Genomic DNA, 26,769 nt, shown 5'->3' with positions numbered 1-26,769 from the left:
CACGGAGCCACCCAGATGCCCCGTGCATCCTGAATCTCCTGGCCATTCCCACCTCAGGGCCTTTGTGGTTGCTGTTCCCCTGACTTGCCGGAATGTTCTGCCGCCAGGTCCCCAGACTCCCTCTTGTCATGTCACCTCAGGTTGAGCTCAGAGGACCCCTCCTTAGAGAAGACTTCCCCGGCCACCTGGCCAGAATTGCCCCTCCCTTCCAGACACTGTGACACAGGCTCCAGATTGGGGTTTCTTGTAGCACACAGTGGGATTAATCCTGGAATGACCTTGTTCACTGATCAGTTGTGTACACTCATCAGTCGCCATCCACTGGACCCAGGACCCAGGACAGCAAGTCTGAGCGCTAGACAGACAGACCTAGGCCTTCCTAGGTCCCTCTGCAGCTAGATGTGGGCCTGGTCACCATAGGTGTTTTCAGAAGGAAGGGAGGGCGGGAAGGAGGAGGGAGGGAGGCCACTCAAAAAAAAAAAAATCTTGAGTAGCAATGCAGTGCAGCCTGGAATGCACTAGAACCACGAGCAGGACACCCCTTGCAGAGGGACCCAGAGCACATCGCAAATACCCAGAGTTCCAGACATCTAATAAACAGCCCAGTCCTATGACCATGATGTGAGGGGTTCCCACTGCAACTTGGCCCCAAGGGAGGCCAGGTCCCAGGAGAGCCTGAAAGCCCCGGTTAACCTTACCAGAGCAAACACAGGCTTGCTGGAACCAACCACCACTTATAATGCCCTTTTGAGGGTGACCTGTTTGTAGGCTGGAAGGAGCTGAATTCTGCTAGCCTAGGAAGGGCTCGCTCTTGGCAAGTGGCAGCCAGGCTGCACCCAGGACAGAAGCTTCCACGCAGCAAGCACAATCCACGTATCAGGTGGCGTCTAATGCAACCCCATGACCGTACCGGATAGAGACTGATACCTTCACCTCGAAGACCAGGAAATCGCTTTAGGGAGATAGAGGCACATAACCAAGAGTGCCCATCTGGTAAGTGGCAGAGCTAGGACTCGAACCCAGGTCTGACCCCAGGACCCATCCCCACCTGCACACTGCTGCTGTTCTGTGCCCACGCCCCAGAGAGCGGTGGGCAGACCTCCCTGCCTGCACCTCGCTCTCAAACACTGGTGACCTGTGCTCCTCTGGCCCCTGGGCACGGCCCCAGGATGTGCACCCAGCATGGGGTGTTGGCCCAGGGCGAGGGGCCTGGGGGAGGGTCACGGAGTGGACCTCGAAACTTTTAATATCCTCACTTTGGCCTCCAATCAAGCCTTATTCCCCCACTTGCACTTTGTCTCAGTCTCCACCCCACCCGCCCTCCACTTCCTGCACTGTCAGCACCGATTTTCATTTCTGTTTAGCCCAACAGGCCAGTTCCCGGTGACTGGTCTTCAGGATCTCCCCCCACCCAGGGGAGGGGTGAGATGAGACAGAAGCCTCTTGTTCCATCTCGGGGACCGGCCCTGGCCTTACTTACAGATTCTCAGAACCTAGAACAGCTTACAACCTACCAGACAGCTTGGGAAATGATAAATTTCCTTTGAGTGCAATAGCTTCCGTAGGACACATCACTTACCGTCACTCCCCGAATACAAACTCTTCAGGAAGAGGGATGTACATGTGCACGGGAGGGATCCTTACAGCCTACGAAGTGCTAGCCTGAGTAGGTGGGGCCTTGCCCGTCTGCCCACCTGGACATCAGAACAGACAGAGGTTGAGAAGTGGCCCCTGATCACGGGTCAAGACAGGGAAATTCACCGTGGCTCTCAGACCGGCCACATGGCAGGCAGACGCTGGTTAAACGGCTGGGTTGATTTGCAGGTCTGGACATCAGCTAGAGTCCTGGGGATGGGGTGGGTGAGGTCTGACCACAGCCCTCCGTCTCTTTCCTCCACCCCACAGGGGAACCACAGTCAGAGGGGGGCTCCAGGCTGGCTGCCTGTTGTGGGGGCAGTTCCCTCCCAGCTCAGGCCCGAAGTCCAAGTCTCACATTTACCCCTTCGTCTTCCCCTTGCCCGCCCCCTCCATCCCCCGCCTCCGGAGACTACGTGTTTATGCTACTACTTTGTGACTCCCCTTTTCCCAAGCTGGGAGGCTGCTCAGCCCAGCCCAGAGGGAAGAAGGTCATGGGGAGGCCAGGGATCTCTTTCTGCAAATACCCAAAGGGAGCCTTATGACAAGAGAGGCTTTATTCTGCATATCCTCGGAGGACAGGTCTGGGACCAGGGAGCAGGCGGTACGCAGAGGAAGGGCTGCCTCAGCAGATAGTGGGCTCCCTGTCACCAGAGGCTGGTTGCCCAGGTGGATAGGTGAAGAGGGACCTCCCTGTCCTGTGGGGAGAGAGACTGCCCAGACCCTTCCTGCTCAGAGGTTCTCAAATACTCTTAATCCAAAGATAGTTTCCTGAGCCTTACGATTAGTTTTTTTAAGGGACCTTACTAATTTTCTGAGGATCAAAAGTTTTGGAGGATCGAAAGTTTTGTGAGGGGCCTTTGGGCAAGGGAATGCTCCGTTTCATTAGACGTGCGTCAGTATCTTCAAGTCAAGACTGCCAGAACCCTGCTGGGTGGCCTGCTGGGCGGGGTGGGGCGTCCTCGGGGCCCCTCAGAGCCAAAGCTCAGGGCACAGTGCGGGTGCTGTCTCTAAAATTTCACGTAAACTTCTCCAGCTGCTGGTATGTCTGTCAGCGTCCTAGCCTCTCCAACTTTCCCAAAAACATCTGAGCAGTTTCAGAAACTACCCTTGTGATTCCTGACCCAGCCTCGACTTCCTCCTGACAGTGAGCAGGCTGGTGGGTAAACAGCAGATTCCCGGGCCTGGCCTCCTGCAGGGGGTAATTCCAGGAGCCTCTAGGTGGCTGAGACTCCATGCCCTGGGCTGCGGCCGACCTGTCCTCTGCCCACAGGCCCCTCTCCAAGGCCCCTCGTGTGTTTACAGGAGTCTGAAAGCCCTGGGGAGAGCAGGCCAGCGGACCCAAGTTAGGGCAACTTCTCCTTCTCGTGAATTGCAAAGATCCTGAAATCTGGACTGAACTACTTGCTTTTCCAAGAATCCAGAAGAAGGCATTTGAATGCCTGGGCGAAACCGCGTTACTTTTTGACATCCATATCCCCACCGTGGGTGCTGAGCAGGGGAGCCCGAGGGCAGGGCGGGGGGCCGCCGGGATCTATAAGCGTGGCAGAGCTGGGGAAGGTGCATCTTCATTTCCCAGGACACAGCAGCAAGGATCCAGGAAGGGCCCACGGCTCCCCTTCAGCAGGCCATTCTCCAGGAGGGCAGCCGGGTGGGCGGGGTCTCCGGCTGGAGCAGGACCCCGCGACTGGAGCATCTACAGACATCTGGGTCCCAAGATGCTTCCCACTGGGAGAACTGGTGGGGACATTTTGAGACAGTTGACCCCAGGCCCTCAGCCCACCGTGGGAGGGGCTGGAGGCACCAGGAGGGTCTCGCTCAGCCCTAGCAGGGCAGGAGGCCAGGCTGGGCGCACACCTTGGCACAGAGCACAGCGTGGCAGCCGTTGCCAAGATGGGGGATGATGCCTCGTCCCTTGGCTTCCCCACTGACTCAGGAGAAACCACCACAGGCGCTGGCTCGGTGCCCATGGGGGCCACACCACAGTAACTGGGGGCTGCCGGCATGGCAGCAAGGTCAGGGGGGCACTGCTCCCGAGGCCCCGGGCGAGAGAAGCAGGCCGAGGGGTCCGTGCCTCACAATCTCTGCCGCCAGTGAGCTCCGGCCCTGGCGGCGTGCGTCTGATGCTCCGGGCTCCGAGGGCGTCTTCCTGGCAGTGGTGGGAGACGGGGCGCCCAGTCCCTGCTGTCTGCCTGCTGCTCCAACACTGCCGTGCGGATCCAGCCCCTGGGTTGTCTCCACGGCACGAGCCGGGCTCCCCGGGGTCTGGGCTGGGGGGGCAGCTGGGCGGGGCGCAACTGGAAACCACCAGAAGCCCCCTGCCCAGGCTGGTCTTCCACCGGATGCCGGAACCTCAGTTCGGGCCACACAGGCCTCTGCTGCCAGCCTGGTGCCACTAGTGCCACCCTGGCCTCTCCGGGGCCACCCAGCTGCCCTCTCAGCCCCAACCCAGACCAGGCCTCATTTCTCAGAGACAGTCATGGGCAAGGGGGCCTCCTTTCCTTCCTCTTCTACTGAGAACATGACGTCCCCGCAGCTGCCCAGAGGCGGCTCTGTCTCCTGCTCCGGGAAGTGGGGGTACGCGTGGTCCGCTTCCAGATCCTCCTCCAATTCAGGCCCCGTCGGCCCCGCCAGGCCCCGGCCCTCAGGCACCTCGGTCCTCACGGTCCCCACAATCACTGTGTCAGCCTTCATGATGTAGATTTTCTCTGTAAGCAAAAGGATGGGTTGAAGTGAGGGAACGGGAGCCCTGGCTGGACGGAGTGAGGAGGCGGAGGTGGGTGCAAGCCCCAGCCTCGTCACTCCTACTGTGTGGCCTCAGGCAGATGACACAATCTCTCCGATCCACGGTAAGCCCCACCAACCTCACAGGTGTCCTGAGGCTCAAAGGAAATAAAACAGCTAGAAACCATGCACTGAGAAGTTAAGCACTGGCCCGGCCCGCCTGCTCCTTGTGGGAGAGGCTCACGGTCTCCTCCAGTTTCAGTGGGGATCTGGTAGGGAAGGAGAGAGTAAAGACGGGAGAGAAAGCGAGCCCTGGGGAGAGAAGCCGGTAAGTGGCAGCCCCGGGAAGCTCCAGAGGAGGTTAGCCGGTGGCAGACACTGTCCAGACACCCTCCATGCGTTACTCCCGAATCCTCACATCCCGGCTGCCAGGGGGAGAGTCTAGGATTGTCCCCGTGGACAGATAAAAAACCTAAAGCCCCGAAAGGTTAAAAGACCTGCCCAAAGTCACCAGGTAGTTAGAAGTCTCAGAAGAAACCCCCACCTGACTGGCCACCCTTTCCGCTCCTATCCACGTGCCTAAATCAGAAACCAGGGGTGACGGACTTGTCCCGGTTTTGCCTGGGGGCACTCCTGGGACATGGCCATGACAGTCCCGAGCCCCATGAACCTCTTAAGGTCCAGGTAAACCCAGGCAGCCCTGGGGCGCCTGGGTGGCTCAGTCGGTTGGGCGTCCGACTTCAGCTCAGGTCATGATCTCGCTGTCCGTGAGTTTGGGCCCCCCCCGTCGGGCTCTGTGCTGACAGCTCAGAGCCCGTTCACGCTCTGTCTCTCTGTCTCTGAAAGATGAAAAACCTTAAAAACAAAATGAAAAAAAAGAAACCTCAGCCCTGTTGATAATTAGCCGCAGCCTGGGAGTCTTTCTCGGGGCCGTACCTCGGGTCTTCAGGTGTTCGCTACGTGTTTCCCATCGCCCACCCGAGGCCTTCACAGCTGTGCCTGAGTAGCACGTAGTAGGGCTGCTGGTGTATGTTGCTTGGATGAATCAGCTTTGGAGGCTCAGGGGAGCTAAGTAAGCCGAGAAGCGAGGAGCCTTTACCCGGCCCAGCTACGTGGCCTTGCACTCAGGGCCTCCCAGCAGCCCGGCCCCGTGACTATCTCTGGAGTCTGAACGAGGAAGCTCAAGAAGGAACTTGAAAGCTGGGGTGGAGCAGCCCACCCAGGGTTCTAGAACCCAGGCAAGTTATCTTGGTGGGAAGTGAAGGGGCTCTCCCTGCCTGGTGCCCTGGGGGCGAGGGATAAAGCTCAAGCTGCAGTTTGGTCCCCCGGGGGTGCTGGACAGGGCAGCAGGGGCCCCTCTGGGGTGGTATGAGAAGGACAAAGGGCTCCTGAGAGGACCTCCAAGGCCTTCGCTCCCAACCACCACGCTCGCCAGCAAGGCTAACAGGCCAGCTGGAGCAGACTGCCCACTCCCATCCCGGGAGCTCGGCACCTCCCTCCACCTGCCCCCGCAGCTCCGGGCACTGCCCTCGGCAGGGACTCAAACGTTCAAATTAGGACTTCTTAGGAAATTTAAAGGAGATGTCTTTGGTGGTATTTCCCCAAATAACCCTCTTTTTAAAAATGGGGAAAAAACAAAAAACCTTGCTGAAAGCTACAATTCCAAAAGTTTTGTTTTCATATGAAAGACTCAGCCCCAAAGAGTTCAATCCACCAGCAACTGCGACAGAAATGTGGAGAACAAAGCCTCTTTGGTATCACCCAGCAACGGTTAACCCTCCAGAGGACAGAGATGGAGCTCACAGCCAGGTGGAGGGGTGAGGGGAGGGGGGAAGGGAGGCTACAAATAGTCACACTGCTGGGTGCTGAGGATACTAGGTCAGGAGGCCTGGGGTCTGGGGGAGCACAGCGGAGGGGCATCTGGTCTAGACAGGAGAGTGCAGAGGGCCAGGAAGACTTCCTGGAGGAGGAGGCAAAAGGGCAGGGGCCTCAGGAGCTCAGGAATTGACGAGATTTAAAGAGGGAGCTGCCCATCCAGGGTGAGGAAGCAGCTTCCACAGAGAAGCTCCAGAGGGAGGGAGGGCTCTGTGAACTCGGGAAACTGCCAGCGGGTAGGAGAAGCAGGCCTGCGGGGTCAGGAGGCAGGTGAGTCTGGTGGGGAGGAGGCAGTTGGTGACCAGTCCGAAGGCCGGAATAAGAGTCCTGGAATCCATCCTGAGAGCAACAGGGACCCCTGCCCCAGCCCCAGGGGTTTAAGCAGGGGTGCACAACGGACGGGCATATATTCTGGCACAAACACTCTGGGTGTAGCAGGGTGGAGAGCAGAAGGAGAGGAGGCAGGGAGGCCCTTGGGAAGGCAAAGCAGAAGGTCCGCCTGAGTGGGAGGGCGGCTGCAGTTTGGGAAGTGCTGGCCTCCAGGCCGCCGTGGGCAAGTCAAAGGCTTCGGAGCCCCGCAGGTGGGGGGCCGTGTCCCAGCTGGGCCACTCAGTGGCTGTGTGACAGGGAAGATCTCTTCACGCACCTACCCCCCCCCCACCAGCTGCAGTGTCCCCAGTTATAAAAAGAGGAGGAAGACACTGTCCTCAGAGGCCATGGGACAACGAGAGACGACTTTCACCTAGACAAGTGGCAGGTCTTATTGTCACCGGCACCTTTCAAGGTGTCCTCCTTTCCCTTCACGGGGCTCTTTGCTGGGGGATGGGGCGGCGTCCACATCTCACCTCAACAACAGGCACCAGGCAGGGGAGCCCCTTCCCCCAACCTTCACCCCCACCCACCAGGACAACCTCCCACGCATGATTCCACGTCTCGCAATGGCCCTATGAGGCAGAATTAGCACCATTCCTGTTTTACAGAAATTTGAATTGGGGTAACGAGGGGGAACAGCCTTCGTAATATACCTAAGCATGCTTTAACTCTCTCACAACAAGCATCTCCTGCTTACAAGGGCCTCTTCCTCGCTGGGCCTTCGCGCCCTAGGGTCTCTGGTTCCGGTCGGGGGCACTGGACCCTGAGCCAGTGCCCATCTCCCCGCTGCCCCCTCGGCCCTGACCACACCCCAAATCGGCAGACTCACCGATCCTGTTGTTGGTATGCTCTGAGGTCACCCGGGGCTCGGGAAGGTCCCTGGGGGACGGGGGGCTCCCGGCCGGGCTGGCATCCAGCAGCCGCATGCTCTCCAGGTAGGCGTCCCCGTTGGGGCAGGTCTCCACGGCCGGGGGGCCCATTAATCCCAGCTCCTCTGTGCCCGGCTTGGCCACCGATATGCAACTCCTCAACTGCTGTGGACACAGAAGATGGGGAGTTGATGCGGGGTGCCCCAACCTCCCCTCGGGCTCTGAGCTGGGAAGCCCCTGTTTCTTCATGTCTGTAGACCCCAGTGGGTCTCCCTCTCTGCCTTAAAGCTGCCACACACCACCCAAGGCTTCTCAGCTGTTTTTTTTGTTTAATGTTTATTTATTTTTGACAGAGAGAGAGACAGACCATGAGCGGGGGAGGGGCAGAGAGAGACGGAGACACAGAAGCAGGCTCCAGGCTCCGAGCTGTCAGCACAGAGCCCGACGTGGGGCTCGAACTCATGAACCGTGAGATCATGACCTGAGCCGAAGTCGGACGCCCAACCGACTGAGCCACCCAGGTGCCCCAAGGCTTCTCAGGTTTGAGAGCCTGATGTCCCTGTGGAGAATTTTAGAAGTCGTGTTGCTTTTAACTTGTACTAAATGACAGTAGCCAGCATCCCACACTGCACTCACCAATGCATCACTCAGTGCGATGCGCTGAGAATAGCCCCCTCCCCATTTTACAGATCAGGAAACAGAGACACAGAGGAGTCAGGGAACTTGCTCAGGTTAGTTAGTAAGTGTTTGGGCCAGTACTTGAACCCTGGCGCCTCGCTCCGGAATCCATGCTCATAAAGCACCTGTTGGTAAGTGTGCGCTCCAGACCCACCCCAACTCCCCAGCCCTGACCTCCTGGGACAGCGGTCGTTCATGATTACATCAATGCGTTCTGTACATTTTCAGGAAAATGGTTTAGTTTTTTACTTTTATAAGTAAGCATAAAGGAGAAGTGGTCTCATGAAATGTTCTGGGTTTTTTCAGTTTATTTTTGAGAGGGAGGGAGACAGAGAGAGAGAGAGAAAGAGACAGCACATGAGCACATGGGGGAGGAACAGAGAGAGAGGGAGAGAGAGAATCCCAAGCAGGCTCTGTGCTCATAGCACAGGCTCTGTGCTCATAGCCTGACTTGGGGCTCGATCTCATGAAACGTGTGATCATGACCTGAGCCAAAACCAGGAGTCAGATGCTTAACCACTGAGCCAACCAGGCGCCCCTCATGAAATGTTCTAACACATACTAGTTAGGGAATGAGTCTGAGTAATTCACAAAGTATATCTACATAACCCCAAATATTCTTTTATATTAATTTGAAGTCCAAAAGATAGCATTTTAAACAAGTTACTATAAAAGCACTGACTCCCGTAGCCAAAAGATGTTTGGTTATCTTAGAAATCATTAAATGCCTTGTTCATGAAATTTCCTGGTATTGTAATAGCCACTTATCTGACCCAAGCATATTTGAATGTGACCTCCCATAATGTGAAACTGAACTCACATTGTGGTTCTATTATATTTAAAGACTAAAGGATGGAAACCTTTCTCCAAGGGTGAAAGTCTGAGTCAAAAGAAAGTCATGGGTGGGTGAGGGGGGACGCCTGAGTGGCTCAGTTGGTTAAGCATCCGACTCTTGATTTTGGCTCAGGTTATGATCTCACAGTTTCACAAGTTTGAGCCCCACGTGGGCTCTGCGATGACAGTGGGGAGCCTGCTTGAGATTCTCTCCATCCCTCTCTCTCTGCCCTCCCCCACCTGCATGCATGCACACTCTCTCAAAATAAATAATTTTTTTTTTTAAAAAGGGTATGGAAAACTTGATCAAAGAAAACAAAAATAGGTGAACCATACACACATGAGACTCATCCATATGTCCTGCCCTGTCCCTCAGCTCCCGATGGCAACACCCCTGCTCTTCCCCCCAAAGGTTGCTCCTGGAGGCTGGGTGCATAGCAGGGCACCAGGCCAAGCCCAGTGAGGACCAGGTGTCGAAGCCCCATCTGGGGTAATCGTAGGATCAACGGTAAAGTTTGCAAAGCCTGGCCTAGTGCCTGCCCACAGCAAGTTGCTTGTAAAAGGCAGGTGAAGAGGTCCTTAGAGCCCAGGGTACCAGCTTTGGAGCCATACAAACCAGGGTTCAAATCAAACCAGGGTTCGCTGACCTATTTTCCAGCTGTGGAGTATCCTTCCCCATCTGTGCCTCTGTTTCCTCTTTTGTAAAATGGACCACAGCACCAACCTCTGAGTGTTGTACGGCCTACCCAAGGTAACTTTAAGAGTCGCAAGTGAGGTGCCTGGCTCCTGGGAAGTGCCCATGTGTGATGGCTACATTTTCAGAGTCATGCTTGGGATTTGCCATCCCAGCTGTGAGGATGAGAGCCACAGAGGAGTGAAGGAGAAAAGGGGAGGTCAGCATGGCCTTCCTCTGACCACACCTGGCACCCAAATCGGCCCAAACCAAGTCCACGGCCCTTCTGGAAGAGTCCCCAGCAGGGTGAGCCGGGAGCCAGAGGCAGCTGAGCGGGTGGGGCTCCCCATCCACTGCCAGAGCCTGGCTTCGCCCCGCTGTGCTCAGAGCATCCCATGGGGGGCAGACCCAGCCTGAACCTGCGGGGGCGGGGGGCGCACCCCATCACTGTGGTTGGGGAATGACCCACAGCTCTCAGACCTGGCAGATCTGCTAGCGAAGGAGTCAGAGTTAGGGGCACAAAGCCAGGGAGGCGGGGCAAAGAAGGGCTACTTACGGTCAGGTTCCTCCTGGGCCTGGAATCTGCAAAAAGAAGCAGAGCAGGGACTTCACCAAGGAGGGTCTGGGAGCTACCTGGTCCCGTCCCAGCCCGCGCATGGACGGCGGCTGACACTTACTAGGCCCTCGGGCTGGAGAGCAGTGGATGGCTTCAGAGTCCGCGCCCAACCCTGGGCACAGAAACTCATTTCCCAGCACTCACTTCTGTAGCGGCAATGGGAGAACTGGGAACCACCTCTCCCCCAGCCACTAAGCCAATCACAGTACTGACGCCCTCCCCCAGCCCACGGGCTCAGAAGTTGGTTTGTGGCTGCGGACACTATCTTGTAGCCCCCAGGGTCTAGAGAGCCCAGAACTCCTCAGAGCCCCATGCAAAGGTCTCACGGAAGACCTCAGGGCTGGTAACACAGAGCAGATGACCGATCCTGAGGACCTCTGCTGAACCTGCTCCGGGCACACCGAAGCCAGGCGACCCTGGAGGCCTTCTGTGGGAGCTCGGTTTCTACGACTCGTGCCTGGAAGAGCCCATATGACCACCTTCAAGGAAGACAGCTGCTCATCGTCAGCCTGCCACCTACCATCCCCCTCTGGTGGGCTCAGGAGGCACAGACTCAGGGATTCTCAGGGCACAACTTCTTCTTATCCCAAACCCCCACCCCCACGTTTTCTCTCCTATCAAATACAGGGCCAGGTCATGGCCAAGCACATGTTGGTATTTAGCCACGGCCCACTGGCCATTTGAGACAGCTGGAGATGGTGCCCAGGCATCTGGTCTACCCGAGGGCAAATCAACTCCCGGCATAGACCGTCCTCTAGGGACACACAGCCCTTTCGGACTCCTGAGGAGGCCCTCTCGGAGACTTGGAATAGATTGCTGTGGGTGTGCACACCTGACCAGAGAGATCTGCTCTGAAAATGCCAATGAGCTAAGTCACCTCCAGAACACTCTCTGATTTCAGCAGCTCTGGGAACCATGAGCCCTGAATCCTAGCTGAAACACTTCACTGGAGGCCCGCCAGCTGTGATAATACAAACAAGACAGGTGGTGTGAACATGCTGTGTAGACATTAGGTCAGTTTGGGGAACACTCTTACATGTACCTTTTAAGCGACCATCAACAAAGTGTCTAAAGAGGAAAGGAACCGGACACTAAAAAGTGTCTAAAGAGGAAAGGAACCAGAATGACGGTCAAAAGGAGAACGTGTACAAAATGACACAATTCTGGATTCTTGACTTAACAAATGCACCGAGTTTCCTTCCTCTGGTAACTGGTGTTCCCAGCACAGTGGTCACCTTGGGAGGCCGTGGCTCATTCCCACTAGGTAGCCACTGTCCATAGTCCAAGCCACCAAATGCTCTCTGGCCCGAGGCAGCTTCCTTTAAATGATGTCAGTGAGGCCTCATCTTTGTCCTTTGAGAGTGAGTTTGAGTTTTGCAAACAGCCAACTTTGATTTGGGTGGCCACAGGGAGAAAGTACAACAAAGTAACAAGATAAAATAAAATAAATAAAAGTGATAAAATTCAGTCTTGGAGAGGATGTGGGTAAAAAGGAACACAGCTTCTCATGCCCTGTGAACCGGTTCCATGTTTCTCAAGAGCCAACTGGCAAGGAAAACCTCACACCCTTTGACCCAGTAATCCCTCTTTGGGTACACACCCTCAGGAAATAACCCAAGAGAACACAACAGGGTTGTGCACAGAGGTGGTATTTATAATAAACAAAAAACTGAGAACGAGCCAGATGCCAAACAATGAGGTTGCTTAGCAGTCTTGAAGCAGAGGCCTTCCTGGCAGGAAGGCCAACACAACATTACTTCACCTTCCCAGGCTCAGTCCTCATGTCTGGAAAATGGGACACATCATGCCAACTTTGGAGGGTTTTTGTGACGATAAATGAGATCTCATACGTGAAGGTGCCCAATGATTAATCACCCGGAGAGCATGAACCTTGATGTGATATGATGAGAATGACCCTGTACTCACGTGGTCTTCCTCCCCTAACCCCTTAAGTCCAATCTAATAAGGAGGAAAGGAGGAAAATGTCAGACACATTCCAACAGAGGGGCATCCTGCAACATAACTGGCCAGTACTCCTCAAAACTGGCAAGGTCATGGGGGTGGACGGGCGCCTGAGTGGCTCAGTAGGTTAAGCATCCGACTCTTGATTTCAGCTCAGGTCATGATTCCAGGGTCATGGGATCAAGCCCTGTGTTGGGCTCTGTGACGAGCATGGAGCCTGCTGAAGATTCTCTCTCCTGCTGCCCCCTCTCCCCTGCTCATGCTCTTACTCTCTCTCTAAAATTAAAAAAACAAGACAAAACTGCCAAGGTCATCAAAAACAGGAAAGTCAGAAACTGTCCCAGTCCAGAGGAGCCCAAGCAGAGACAACAACTATTTGTAACATCGTTTCCTGGGTGGGAGCCTGGAAAAAAAAAAAAAAAAAAAAAAAAAAAAAAAAAAAAAAGGTTGGGTAAAACTAAGTAAACCTAAATAGAGTACGGACTTTATAAAGTCAATAGTAATGTATCAATATTGATTTGTTTATTGTGACAAATACGCCATGTTCACATAAGACATTAATAACGGAGGAAACTGGGTGTGATAAGGGAACTCTCTGTACTATCTTTTCAAATATCCTATGCTCTAAAAAATGAAGTGTTTAAAATTTTTAAAAATTTAAACGTGGAAAAGGGACTGTGCCCAGGATGCTGCCTGGCATATAGTGGGTCCCGGGACATTAACGAGGCTCGGCACTCCATCCCACCAAAGAGAAAATCAGCATTTGATACTGACTCTTGGAAACAAGCATAAAATAACACAAAGGTGAAAAGGCAGAATCCAGAGGTACTAATGTCTGCCTACAGCTTCGTTACAACCCACGTGTGTGCTTTGATTAAAGACCCAGAACCAGTCATGCCAAGTACAGAGGTCAGATTTCATAAGTGCGTTTCCCCTAAAAACGTTGCTTCAGTCCACTGTCTTCATTGATTTGTTTTCCTGCTTTGGGGAATAACTGTGATCTTCTTATAAACGCATCTGGCACCCTAGGACCTGAGTCCAGGGACACACTAAGCATCGGGGCCACCCCTGGGACAAGTGCATGGTATCCCCGGGGCCACTCTGAGGGCCACCGTAGCCGAGCACAGGGGTTCTGACGCGCACACTATCGGTCCCTTCCATCTTGGTCACTCTCCCCTTTCAGTCCCAGCCCCAATGTGGCCTGGGGTCCTGGCTGCTGCGGGCAGCAGACCGGACCCAGGGAAGGAGTCCGGCACAGAGGTTCAGCCAGGCTTTGGCAATGGGCACCCCGAGATTAAGACCTAGGCTCCTTGGAGACATACCCGATTCCAGGGTGAGGGCAGGAAAGTACCAGGCAAGTTGGGATCATCTTAAAGAAGTCCTCAAAACAGGAAAGGATGGGACAAAAGGACACAGGAGCCAGCTTCAAGGGCCCCCACTGGCCTAATCTGAGGCAACTTGAACATCAAATTAAATAACGATGGCAACAGAATAAAATAGCAATCCAAGAGTCCAGGCAGCTATAAACACAAAGGAAAAAGAAGACAGTTTGTTGAGGAAGCGGTCATTCCCGGGGCCTCAGAGTACCCCCCCTGAAAGTGCTTAGCACTTGCCAAGGAGAAAAGAGCAACTTGGTGCTGCAGCCTGGCAGGATGGATGCCACCAGGGAACTGGGTGTCACTCCTAGGATCTTCCCGCCACCAGAGACGCATGACCGGACTCCAATCTCCAGTAGTGAGGACGCATCAGGCAAACCCAAGGTGAGGGACATCCACAAACCCAGGGCTGGGATCCCCAAAAGTGGCAAAGTCGTGAACATGGAGGAAAAGGCGGCAATGCACCCAGACTGAAGGAAACTCAAGAGACATGACAACCAGATGCAACACGAAATTCTGGATTCTTCTGCCATAAAGGATGTTGTTGGGATAAATGAAGAAAGTTGAAAGGGGTCTGAGAATTAGTTGGTGGTAAATGCATCGGTGTGAATTCTCTGATTTTGATGGTTTCACTACGTTGTCTAAAAATCCGCCCATGTTTGTATGAGCACACGCTAAAGTATTTGGAGATGATAAGGCATTAAGTGGGCAACTTACCTCAAAAGGTTCAGAAAAAATTAAGTTCTTTGTACTGCATTTGTGACTTTTCTGTAAGTGTGAAATTGTTTCAAAACAACACAAAATGTTTTTCAACTTCGACCTGCCTGAAGTAGCAGATAATGACTTCAGTGTCATTAAAAGCAAGGATTAAAAGAATTTTAGTCAGTGTTTCTCAACCAGGCGTGATTCCCACCCCCAGGGGACAGTGAGCTACCTGAAGATGTGCCTGACTGTCACACCTGGGAGGCGCTACGGGTATCTGGTGGGTCTACAGACCGAGGAAACTGCAGAACCTTCTACAACACACAGGACAGCCCCTACAGCAAAGGACGACCTGGCCCCACACGTCAATAGTGAGAGGCCCTTTGTACAAAAATCTCACCACCAACGGCAACAACAATATCCTGGTCATACTGCCTATTAACCAAGTGGCCTTAAACAGGTTCCTCCACCTTTCTGTGCCTCTGATTCCTGGTCTGTGAAATGGGAATAAAAATAGCAGACGCCTCACAGACCCCCTGTACACGTATGTGTTTTGCAAAGGCCTGTCACCAAGGACACGTGCCATAAAGTCACATCAATTCAAGTGAAGGCTGGTAAAGCGCTGGGGCTCCAGGATAGGGAGGGCTGGGTCACGCATTCCCATCCTGCTAGCCTTCCGTCCCCTGAAAGAACTGACACTGGTCTGAAGGCTTGGGAGAGCTACCACCGTTTCGGTATCCAGCACAGAGCCACTTGGAGGACGATCTAAATACACGAATGAGCAAGCACAGGAATGAAAGCCGCTTCCCCCCGTTAGCACCCATTGCTCGGGAGGGAATGGGGCATCCACCCCGCTGGCCGTTCTCATCCTGGGCCCTGGGTGCTTATCTTGGCCTCGCCTTCCTTCCATCTCAGGCCTGGGAACCCAGCCCCCCCCCCGCCCCCTGCCCAGGGACCCACCGGAAGCCAGAGGGCCGAAAACAGCCCCAAACAGGATGGCCACCACTGAGTCTCAGAGCTTGGTTCCTTGTAGGTCTGGCTTCTTAAGAGGTGATTTTTTTCTTTCTCTCTCTCTCTCTGTGGCAAAACTGCCATCAAGAAGGTTTGAAGAAAAAAATAAACTGACGGCAATGGAAATTTTAATACTAGAAAAATGTCAAGAAAGCAAACACAGGTTTCAATGAGACATTAGGGCTGACAGCTCATGGAAAAAGGCTTGAAACTATCAAAACACGAAAACCCCCCTTGCTAAGGGAGCACATGCACCTGCTGTGAAACTCATCAAATTCAAAACAGGCTTCAGTGGACAGGTTTTGTGCTCAAGTCAAAAGGCGGGCCACAGTGAGGGTCTCCAAGGGCCCTGGGGAGATGGGGGCCCGGGGGACAAAGGAGCTGTGACCTGGCCTGAGGCTGACCACTGGGCTCATGAGTGGACTCTGGGGGTGGACACAGCTTGAGGGGAGGAAGGTGGAGGTGACAGGTCTGTACTCCACAAAGTCCACAATCTGAGGCTCAGGACCACACCTGAGCCTTGAAGGCTGTGTGGCCCCGGGCACTTATCCACCTTTTCTGAGCCTGGCTGCCTCCTTGTGGAATGGCGATCATCACCCACCTCCCTTGGGGTTTCTGGGTCAGTGAGACCCTCTATGGGAGCCTTCCTCGAAACCAGAAAGGGAAGCTCAGACAATTCCCATTCACTCCTTCCCCGATGGTCAGGGCCCGCACACAGCAGGTGCTCAATCAGTGTTTATGGAGTGCTGATGAAGACCTTGCTCTGCCTGGAAAGGGCTGCACAGGGGAGAAAAGGCACTTGGGGCACAGATGGCTGGGACCCCTCCCCCACAACACACACACCAGGTGAGAGCTGGAAATAGGTCAGGGGTTCCGAAAGGTGGCCTGCAAAAGTTGACCCGGAAGCCGGGCAGGGATCAGAGAGTAAGGGCCAGGGAGGGCTTCAGAACAACCTAGAATTCAGAAAGCCCTGAGATTCCTGGTGAGGAAAAAGGCCCCCAACACTGGCCGGTCTGTCAGTCAGCAGTCCCCCCGCTGCACGGCCCCACCCACCACGCACTCCGCACAGCACCAACAGGCCCACCTCGACGGATCCACACGCCCGCCCTCCGAAGTCCCACTGTTCCTTTTACAGATGAGGAAACGGAGACACAGGAATTAAGAAACTCACCCGAGGCCATGTAGCTGGTAAGTGGTAGACCCAGGATCCCAGCCCTATCAGCCTGCCCTACAGACCACTATGCCCCTCGCTGCCAGCAGGAGAGGGGAGAAAGGAAGGCGTAGGGAGGCCAGGAAGGAGGGGAAGGCGTTCAGGAATGCCTCTCCGGGAGGCACCGTGGAGGAAAGAACGAAAGACGAGGTGGATCTTAAACCTTCCTGCCAGCCCTCCGGGAGGACCGTGAGGCACGGGCCGTGCAGTTCCCACCTGCATCACATTCCTGTTACAGATGAGGCTGCGGACAGAGGGGGCCCCAAACCCAGGGCCCAGAGCTGCTGTGTCCGTGTGGCCCGAGCAGCCCCTCTGGACACGTGGACACTTACCCACAGGCTCCAGCGTGGGCCGGAAGGTCTGGGCAGGGTAGCACAGGTGGAGCTCTGGAAGGACAGCAGAGTTGGCTGGAGGTGCCAGCCTCAGGGAGCCTCAGGGGGCAGGGCAGGGCCCCAGCCAGACTAGTGCAGGGCGCCTGGCCCTTTCCAAGGCCCCCAGGACACATCTACTCACTCTGCCGAATCCACTTCCTGCAGGCCCTCCAGTGGCACAGGAGGAAGGAGATGGAGACCAAGACCACCACCAGGATCATGACCATCCAGAAGAGCACAGGTCCTGGAACACAGAGGCGGCCCTGCACTCTCCGCCCTGATGCGGGGGGAGGGGGGGTGGGGGCCGAGGTCTCCACCATCGCGGTGTGCCAGGGGCCCTGCTGCAACCACATGGGACGGCCCTCACGAGCCCAGACTATGTTCTCCTTCTCCTGGGACACATGCCATGGAGGCTGGCAGGACCAGGTCCTTCCCTGAGAGGGGACTGAAACCCAGACCCTGTATCTCCCTGGCACCAGGCCCTTATCGACCTGCCTTCCCTCACCTGGCTCTAGGGAGCCCATCGGGGGAGTTGAATAGTTGACAGAAGAGCAAACCATTTTTAGACAGTGAGAAATTGAGGAGTCACAGAGCCAGAGGGAAGGAACTGAGGTCCAAAAGGTTACGGTCTAGGGGCGCCTGGGTGGCTTAGTCAGTTGAGCATCTGACTTTGGCTTAGGTCATGGTCTCATGGTTCGTGGGAGGGAGTGAGCCCCGCATCAGGCTCTCTGCTGTCAGCACAGAGCCTGCTTCGGATCTTCTGCCCAACTCTCTCTGCCCCTCCCCTGCTTGTAGGCTCGCACTCCCTTTCTCTCCCTCTCTCTCTCAAAAATAAACATTTAAAAACAACAACAACAAAGAAGTCACAGTCTCAGTGGCCGTGGAGGAGGGCACATGCCATGTGCGTCCCCGACAGCCTGTGGCGCCTCCGGTGTGGCCAGAGTCAGGGCGGGGGCGGGCAGAGTAGCGAGGCGGGTGACATGGGGAGTCTGGGAGGACTCCCAGCCACCCTCCAGATGGGAAGCTCCGTGAGAACATAAACATGCTCAGCAAGCGTTCCCTGAATATCACGTAGGCACCGCTACCATCTCCATTTTTACAAACGAGGGAAACTGAGGCTTGCGAAGATTGAGTAACTCACTTAAATGGCAAAGGGTAACGGCAGAATCATGGCTTGGGCCAGGCCAGGGTGGCTCCAGCGCCTACACGCGTAACCGCTAGCTAAGTATATACTTTTTTACAACCTAGTACTTAAATTGCTCCTTTTATCCTTTGTCCCTTATGAAGATCGCATACCTAGTTACTGATTTTTAAGTCCAGTTTCAGATGTTAAAAAGTAGCATGCGCCATATGTGTGCTTTTCAAACTTTGATGTGCATAGGGATCTCCGGGGGCCATGTTCAAATGCAGAGTCTGGTTCAGTGGGGCTGGGGTGGAGCCCACAATTTGCTCTTCTAACAAGCTGCTGAGACCGCAAGTCCAGGACGGGCGCTTTGAGGACGGCTGGCTGGAGAACTGCCGCCCCCTAGTGTTTGGCACGAGAACTGCAAGCCCTAAAATGAAGCGCACTTGGAATGTCTGTCCAGAAGGAGCCCTGTCCGTACTGGACCAGCTGCATGTATTCCAATGCTTGCTGCCCTGCGTGCTACATGGCGTTACAATTTTACAGGTGAGAAAACCGAGGTTCAAAGGAATTAAGCAACTAGTCAAGGTCATATATCCATTCACCAAATACGTTTAATCGTCTCTCGTGTTTCTTCTTTTTAAAAAAGTTTTATTTAAGTGAACTAACTCTGCATCCAACGTGGGGCTCCAACTCATGACCCTGAGATCAAGAGTTGTATGCTCTACCAACTGAGCTAACCAGGTACAAACATTTTCTGAGTAGCAATTACAGGCCATGGGGATGAAGCTGTGAACAAAGTCCCTGCTCACAAGAACTGAGGAACAATCGCTAGCTAGTGACCGAGCCGCAGGCCCAGCTCAAGAAGCCAGAAACCTGGGGTCAACCTTGGGCTCCCCCACCCAATGGATGCTGCTGCCCAGGAAGAAACCTCCCTCCTCCTGGCCTCCTGGGAGGCAGACCCTCCTTTCTGGGGGGTAATCATTACCTGAAACCAGAATGGGCTTTCCCGTGGAGGAGAAAGAGATAGGGGAGCTCGTTGATGTGAAGGTGTCTCCCCAGGTGTGGGTGTTGCCCCCTCCATGCTCCTTACTGCCTTGGGGGTCTGCTGCGGAGACCGGAGAGGCCGTGGCGCTGCCAGGAGAGAAGCCAGAGGTAAGACTGACGATTGAGATGGAAAGAGGGAAGTGTGTACACAGGAGCCATTCCCAGCCACCCCAGCACAGAAATGGGCACACATCCTCCAAGATGACTTGTGAGCTCGGCACAGAGATCCAGCCCAGGCCCCACCTCCAACCCCAGCCCAGCTTCCCCCAAAATGGACCAGGGAGTCACCTGGTGGGCGCCTTGCTGTCCTCTGGGTTGGTGCTGCACTCGGGGTGGGCTTCTAGGGGAGGCGGCGGCTCATGGGTGGCATCCCTCTCAGCTGTACCTGCAGGGAGTGGTCGTAGAATCAGTGTCAAGGAGCCTTACCCAGCAGGACCGGTAACTTCCAGGGAAGCGACACGGTGAGGCCGGAACGACACTGCAGCCAGGCAGACCCAGGTTAGTGTTCTGGCCCTGTCTCCTTCCTTCTCTCCCTCCTTCCTTCCCTCCATGCAACAACTCTTTACTGAGCACCTACTGTGTACCAGGGACCGTGTTGCAGTCTGGGACATAGCAGTGCACAAAACCGATCCCTACCGTCAGGGGCTTGCAAGCTGGTGGGGCTCACAGACATGATGCAGGTGTCACACAAAGGCACATGGGCTCCCTTTAATGGGAGACTCAACCTCATCTGACCAGGAAGGCTTCCCTCGGGAGGCTGTTGCTGGGATGTGTGTACGGGTAGGGCCATCTAAGCAGAGGAAATTGAAAGTGGGGAGGCTCATAGGTGGGGGAAGGAAGAGAGCGAGCGCATAGGGGAGGCTGGTGTGCAGCCGCATTAAAACGTGTACACGACTGTCTGTTGTACATGATCATTCATAGCTGTGTTCTTCATCACAGCCAGAAGAGTGGACACAACCCAAATGCCCATCAACTGGTAAATGGGTAAATAAAATGTATATCAGTACCACAATATTGTGTGGACATAAGAGGAACAAAAGTACTAATACATGTGACAGCCTGAATGAACCCCAAAAGAATTAGTCTGAGTGAAAGAACCCCGATAGAGAACACATATTCTGGAAATGTCTAGATAAGGCTTATCTAGAGGGACAGAGAGTAGATCAGTGCTTGTCCAAGCTGGGGAGGGACATGGGGATTGACCACTAAAGGTGTGAGGTCTCTTAGATCGTGGTGATGGTTTTGCAACTTTGTAAATTTCTTTACGATCATTGAATTATACGCACCTAAAACCAGCAGATCTTGTGGTATGTAAAGTATACTGCAATAAAGCTGTTCTTAAAAAGTGGGGCTTTTTCAGGGCGCCTGGGGTTCAGTCGGTTAAGCATCTGACTCTTGATTTCAGCTCAGGTCATAATCTCACAGTTTGTGAGTTGGAGCCCCTGGTTGGGCTATGTGCTGACAGCACGGAGCCTGCCTGGGATATTCTCTCTCCCTCTCTCTCTCTCTCTCTCTCTCTCTCTCTCTCTCTCTGCCCCTCCCCCACTCTCTAGCTTTCTCTCTCTCAATAAATCAATAAATTTAAAAAAAAATTGTCTTTCTCCCCAAAGCAACGATTTAATTAGCGATATAGGATGGGATCCGTGTGGTAGGTTGAATCAAGGGTCCACTCCTCGGGTGGAGGAGGGGCCTGTGTTTCTGCCTCACCAACGCCATGCGACTCTGACGGTCAGGGGAGCAGGACGGAAGTAAGAGAGTGCCTGTTTCCAGCCTGGGCATTTCTGCACTTCCACCGCTGCCATAAGGAGATGGTGCTCTGGGCAGGGAGGGGCCCCCGCTGGCCCCAGAAGTATGAGAAACGCTGGAAGCAAACCCACACCAAACCAGTAAGCCCAGGCAAGTCAACAGAGTGCCCAGCTGACCCACGGAGGAGCAGGAGCTGAACACTGAAACGTCAACGTTGTTTGTCAGCCGCTATTCCTGCAGCTAGAGCTGGCTGAGACGGTCTGGTTCGTGTCTCAAAAGATCAAAGTGAAAAGGCTGCTCCTTATCTCCAGCCAACTGTGGTCACATAGGAAGGTGGCTTGGTGGCTCTAGGTCTTCTGACTTTATTTAAAAGAGAAACCTGGGGGCGCCTGGGGGGGCTCAGTCGGTTAAGCATCTGACTCTTGATTTCAGCTCAGATCACGATCTCACAGTTTATGAGTCCGAGCCCCATGTCAGGCTCTGCACTGACAGTGAGGAGCCTGCTTGAGATTCTCTCCCTCTCTCTCTGTCCCTCCCCTGCTTACCTTCGCTCACTCTTTTATATAAATAACGGATAAATACATATAAATGAATAAATTTAAATACTATCCCCTGATATTTAAATGTAGCCTCAATTTTTAAAGTCTTTCTTTTGAAATCAACTTCATTAAGGCATAATTTATATAGAAGAAAATGACCTCTAAGTGTACAGTTTGATGAGTTTTGAAGAACGTATACATCCATGTAACTCTAACTCCATTTAAGATCTACAACATTCCCATCATTCCAGAAAGTTCCCTAGTGCCTTTCTGCCATAAATCCTCCCCTCACATTCAGGAAACCACTGGTCTGCTTTATGTCACTGTAGATTGGTTTGCCTGTTCTAGAACTGCACAGGATGGAATCAGGCAGTATGTACTTTCTGGCGTCTGGCTTCTTTCACTCAGCATAATATTTCTGAGATTCATTAATGTTGCACAGAGCAACATGTTCCATGGAACAATGTTCCATGGTAGAGATGTACCACCATTTACCTACTCATTCACCAGCTGATGGACATTTGGGTTGTTTCCAGGTTGAAGCTATTATAAATAAGGTAGCTCTGAATGTTCTCGTACAAGTCTTTGTGAGGACATAGAATTTCATTCCTGTTGAGTACCTTGGAGGGAGAAGGTTGTGTCACTTTGCTGACCAGACAGAATGTCTTTAAGGACCATTCAGAGATGATCTCCTCTGATCTGACCCAGCCACCTCTTTTTTACAGATGGAGAGAATCATAGAGCCAGAGCTAGAGCCAGAAGGCAGGGCTCCTTAGTCCCAGCCCAGAGCACACCTCCTGCCTTGGGAATGAGCACTTTCTTACAAGTTTATAATTAACTGCTTTTGTAGGGCTAAAAAAACTGGCCCACATTTGAAGCTGATCACTATCCCTCTTTACCCCCATGTTCCTGGTGACAGCACCCCTCCTCTGATGGGGTACAAAGCAAATCCCCCACCCACATTCATTTCCCTTCTAAAAAGCTCTCGTGCTGCCTCTCAGATTTTTCCTGAAATACCTTGAAGAGAAAGCGAAGCAAGGATTAATTTCCTTTTTGGATTAGTAGGGTCCTGAGGAACTCTCCTCTTTTGGCGGTCTCCAAATAGATGCTATGTCTTTCCACATGGCCACCAGACTATTACCTGAATTAGCTGAAGCCTGGAGGCTTTAGCCTATGAGGAACATGATGCAATTTGTTATTATAATTTCTATTTATTTGTAAATCAGTATTTGAATTACATTTAAGATGTCATTGGTTTCAACAAGAGTTGACTTTGAGAGGATTGGAGAAATTCTTGTGTTCAAATATACCATGTATGGATACACGCAGGTAGCACCATGAGCAGAGAGCCCTCTGGTGTCTCTCTAAGGCAGCCTCAGTCTGAGCTCCCACTAGAATACCTGCTGGAATCCAGCAATAGAACTTCTCTAAGTGGAGAAGATGGACCCAGTGGTCTTTGGATGCTTCTCAACCTCTCTATGTGTACCATACCTTCCTCCTTCCTCCCTGGGTTAGTGACCCTCCCCTTTTCTTCCTTCTTTCAATCTGGAGGTAAACAGAAGGTATTGTTTAGCCACTACTTTGCCTGTCTGTGTTCTCTGGTAAGGACCCACTGAAAGAGAAAAAAAAAAAAAAAAAAAGAACCTACCTACTCTTTGTCCCAATTTAGAACTAAAAAGGATATTATTTACCAGATTGAAATATTTCTCTTTAAATCCAAACACCTGATCCTTGGGCCATTTGAAGGAGAATGGTCTTAGCATCAAGATAAAATGGATTATCTTTTTGTATATCCAACAAGTGCTTAAAGTCAGATGAAATTTTCATCTTCATATTCGGAGTGTAAATTTCTTGTCAGCTTTCTATTTTCCCTGGAGTTTTCAATTGCCTTTCTTTTTCTTGTTGATAAAAGAATAATGTGCCTTCACCATATGAAGTTTTTCAAAGGTACTACTCATAAAGTTCACTGCAATTCTTTCTTTCATTCCTGCAGACAAGACAATTCACTGGAGCCCTCTTTCATTTTACCCCTCTTATCTGGTTCAATTGGTCTGCAACACAGCTATCATTCTGGGACTTCCCTTTCTTGCTCCCCTGGGACAGAGTCACTGTTTTCTAGATTCATGGATTTTTGTTTCTTGTCCCTCATTTAGCTGGATTACGTTTTCAAGTACTTTCTAAAAGAGGACACGAGGGAAAATCTTTCTACCCTTTTATGTCTGAAATGTTTTTGTTCTGCTCTCAAACTTAATTGTATCTTAACTGAAAATTCTAGGTTCAGAACTAAGAAGGAGCTGATGTGGTCTGGTGGAGAGTACTCGGGGCTAAAACTCAGTATCCTTGTGTTCCAGCTCTAGCTCTGGCCCTATGATTCTCTCCATCTGTAAAACTAGGTTGTGAGATCAGATCACAGGTGGTGGCAGGTTCTAAATTGACCCTTAAAGACATTCTGTGTGGCCAGCACAGTGACCCAGTCATCCCTCTCCTGGGTATTTACTCATGAGAGACAAAAATATATATTCACACAGAGTTGTACAAGAATGTTTGTAACTGCTGTATTCATAATAGCTCCAAACTGGAGGGTTGCCTGGGTGGCTCAGTTGGTTAAGCATCTGACTCTTGGTCTTGGTTCAGGTCATGATCTCATGTTTTGTGGGTTCTAGCCCCACGTCAAGCTCTGTGCCTACAGCCTGCTTGGGATTTTCTCTCTGCACCCCTCCCTCCTTCTCTCTCTCTCTCTCTCTCTCTCTCTCAAAAATAAATAAAATTTAAAAAATAGCTCCAAACTGGAAATAATCCAAGTGTCTGTCAACTAGTGAATGAATAAATAAATACGTCTATTATGTCTAGGTGTGGGTAATCTTCATTCATCCTGCTTTGCTCTTGGTAAGTCCTTTCAGTCTGAAATCTTGTATTTTTCAGGTCAAGTATGCAAGGAAAGTTGGGGCACCGCTGTGGGTACAAGGCCCAGAGCACACAGTGACCAAGTCAAGAGGGCCATGAGAAATGGGAATGCAGAAGACCTAAGACTTGGGGTTGGGAGTGCACCGAGGGAATTATGGCACTTCTGCTGACATGAGGCCTGGGATGTACCAGTGTCCCCACTGGAAGGGCCATGCCAAGGTGGTCACCAGACCTAGGCTGGGGCTATGAGGTTGCAAGGGACCGTCGACTCTGGGAGCATGACTGGGACCAGATGACCCCACACATGCGCCCTGCTGAGAGAGTATGCAGCAAGAGCAAGAAAAAGTAAATGCAGCCAAGAAAAGCCTCCTTCTTCCTGCAGTGGCTCCCCAGCACCCTCTACGGGCAAAGCTTAACATCACGTTCACGAGGAGAAATGCGGAAAGAGTCCAGCCCTTTACTGCACAGCAGGAGCTGAGGGTGCAATGAGAGTTGAGAGGCCACCATTGGTAACAGGCACACTTTCTAAAAGCCTTTTTTTTTGGTCCTCTATTTTCTTACTATTTCTTTTTCATTGCGTTCTGTTCTCACTTTATGGATGTAGCAACTTGAATTTTTCTGTGGACACTAGTTTACTTATTTATTTATATTAAGTTTATTTCTTTTGAGAGAGTGAGTGGGGGAGGGGCAGAGAGAGAGAGAGAGAGAGAGAGAGAGGGAGGGAGGGAGGGAAAGAGAGAGAATCCCAAGTAGGCTCCACGCTGTCAGCACAGAGCCCGACGCAGGGCTCTATCCCATGAACCTCTGGATCATGACCTGAGCAGAGATCAAGAGACACTCAACGGACTGAGCCACCCAGGCACCCCCTGTGGACACTAATTTAAATTTTTAAACTTCTATTGCTATTCCTGAAGCAATTCCTATTGCTCCATCCATAGTAAATGTTTCTGTCAATGTATCTTGCTATTCTCTTTCATGCTGCTGGTTTTCCTTACCAGTCTGGATATCTTTACTGCTCACTCATATTTACTTAAAAAGAACTACACTGAGGGGCTCCTGGGTGGCTCAGTTGGTTGAGCTTCTAACTTCAGCTCAGGTCATGACCTCGCAGTTCTTGAGTTTGAGCCCCATATCGGGCTCTGTGCTGACAGCTCAGGGCCTGGGGCCTGCTTTGGAGCCTGTGTCTCCCTCTCTCTGCCCCTCCCCCACTTGTGCTCTGTCTCTCGCCCTCTGTCTCTGAAAAATAAATTTAAAAAATAAAAAAAATAATAATAATAAAAAGAATGATGCTGAATATTCCAGCATGTCCTTTTCAAAGTGGGTCTCTTCCCTGAGTAGGAGATCCACCCAGGAACTCTGGGCCCATGGGGGGAGTGCAGGCTAGCAGTTTTCACTCCAGGGTGACTCGGCAGGGGTAGCCTATCGACAGGGCGTACTCCCAAATACACAACCAAAGAGGGCTTTACAGCAGGGTGGCAGTACCCCCACCAGTAGCCCTATGTTTCCCTAGATACTCCTTCAGTATGTTTAGCCAAAAAGTTGACAATTTTCACCAGAGGATGAAAACTCAGGTACCGTCTGTTCAGACTGGTCAGTGTCCGTGGTAGGCCTCTGTTACAGGCTTTAATTTTTGTTTTCAAGCTGAAGTTGCAACCCTCTGTACCTTTCAATTCTCCATCTTGCTCCCATCCCATCCTTCCTTTTACTTGCCTGCTCTGAGCGCAGAGCTTCTGTGGGGTCTTCAAAGCAAGTTACCTCTCACATTTCCTGCAACACTGAATCCTGGGGGGAGCTTTCCTCCCCCTGGTTTCATCCATCACCACCCTTCCCTCTGTTTTCTACCTTCTAGAAATTTGCTGAAATCTCATCTACTGATGAACCGTGTTTTGGGTTTTTCCCCCCACCATCAAGAATTTATAATTTTCTGCACTCTGGCAAATGTCTACCATCTTTTCTTTTTCCTTTTCTCTTTTTTCTTTCTTCTTTTTTTTAAGTAAGCTCTACACCGAACATAGGGCTTGAACTCACAACCCTGAGATCATGAGCACCATGCTCTACTGAATGAGACAGCCAGGCACCCCAAATGTCTACCATCTGAGTTGGAACCATCTTCAAAAATTTCATTTATCTGTCTTGAGTCATCAAACAGCCTTTTAAAAACAAGTCAAAATTTTACAAACCCAACACCTTCAGAAGGAAGAATTTTAAAAAATATTATCAGAATCTCTTACCAAAATGCCAAATCTAGACTTTTCTTAAGTTTATTTATGTTTTGAAGTGCCTGGGTGGCTCAGTCGGTCAAGCATCCGACTCCTGGTTTCTGCTCAGGTTATGATCTCACAGTTCACGAGATTAAATCGAGCCTTGCGTTGGGCTCTGAGCTGACAGTACAGAGCCTGCTTGGGATTCTCTCTCTCCCTCTCTCCCTCTCTTCCACCGCCCCCCCCCACAAATACATAAACATTTTTTAAAATTGATTTATCTTTTAGTAATCTCTACACC

At 52.2% G+C, this 26,769-nt stretch overlaps 1 protein-coding gene across 1 annotated transcript in view; it reads right to left on the bottom strand.

Annotated features, from left to right (window-relative positions):
• Nucleotides 1-2,174: 2,174 nt before the first annotated feature.
• The window catches only part of TNFRSF8 (TNF receptor superfamily member 8), a 48,648-nt gene continuing 24,053 nt past the window's right edge, over nucleotides 2,175-26,769 (bottom strand). Inside the window, exons 10-16 of the mRNA XM_032594570.1 lie at nucleotides 19,367-19,463; nucleotides 19,020-19,165; nucleotides 17,051-17,152; nucleotides 16,870-16,923; nucleotides 10,217-10,242; nucleotides 7,436-7,640; nucleotides 2,175-4,343 (exon numbers count right to left, since the gene is read on the bottom strand). Coding sequence (XP_032450461.1) covers nucleotides 4,096-4,343; nucleotides 7,436-7,640; nucleotides 10,217-10,242; nucleotides 16,870-16,923; nucleotides 17,051-17,152; nucleotides 19,020-19,165; nucleotides 19,367-19,463 — 878 coding nt within the window. The 3' untranslated portion in view covers nucleotides 2,175-4,095. The remainder of the gene's footprint in view (nucleotides 4,344-7,435; nucleotides 7,641-10,216; nucleotides 10,243-16,869; nucleotides 16,924-17,050; nucleotides 17,153-19,019; nucleotides 19,166-19,366; nucleotides 19,464-26,769) is intronic.

The sequence above is a fragment of the Lynx canadensis genome, chromosome C1, assembly GCF_007474595.2.
Source record: "Lynx canadensis isolate LIC74 chromosome C1, mLynCan4.pri.v2, whole genome shotgun sequence".
In the NCBI taxonomy this organism is placed as follows: Eukaryota; Metazoa; Chordata; class Mammalia; order Carnivora; family Felidae; genus Lynx; species Lynx canadensis.
The sequence above is the reverse complement of the archived record's forward strand: the minus strand, read 5'-3'. Positions and strand labels throughout refer to the sequence as shown.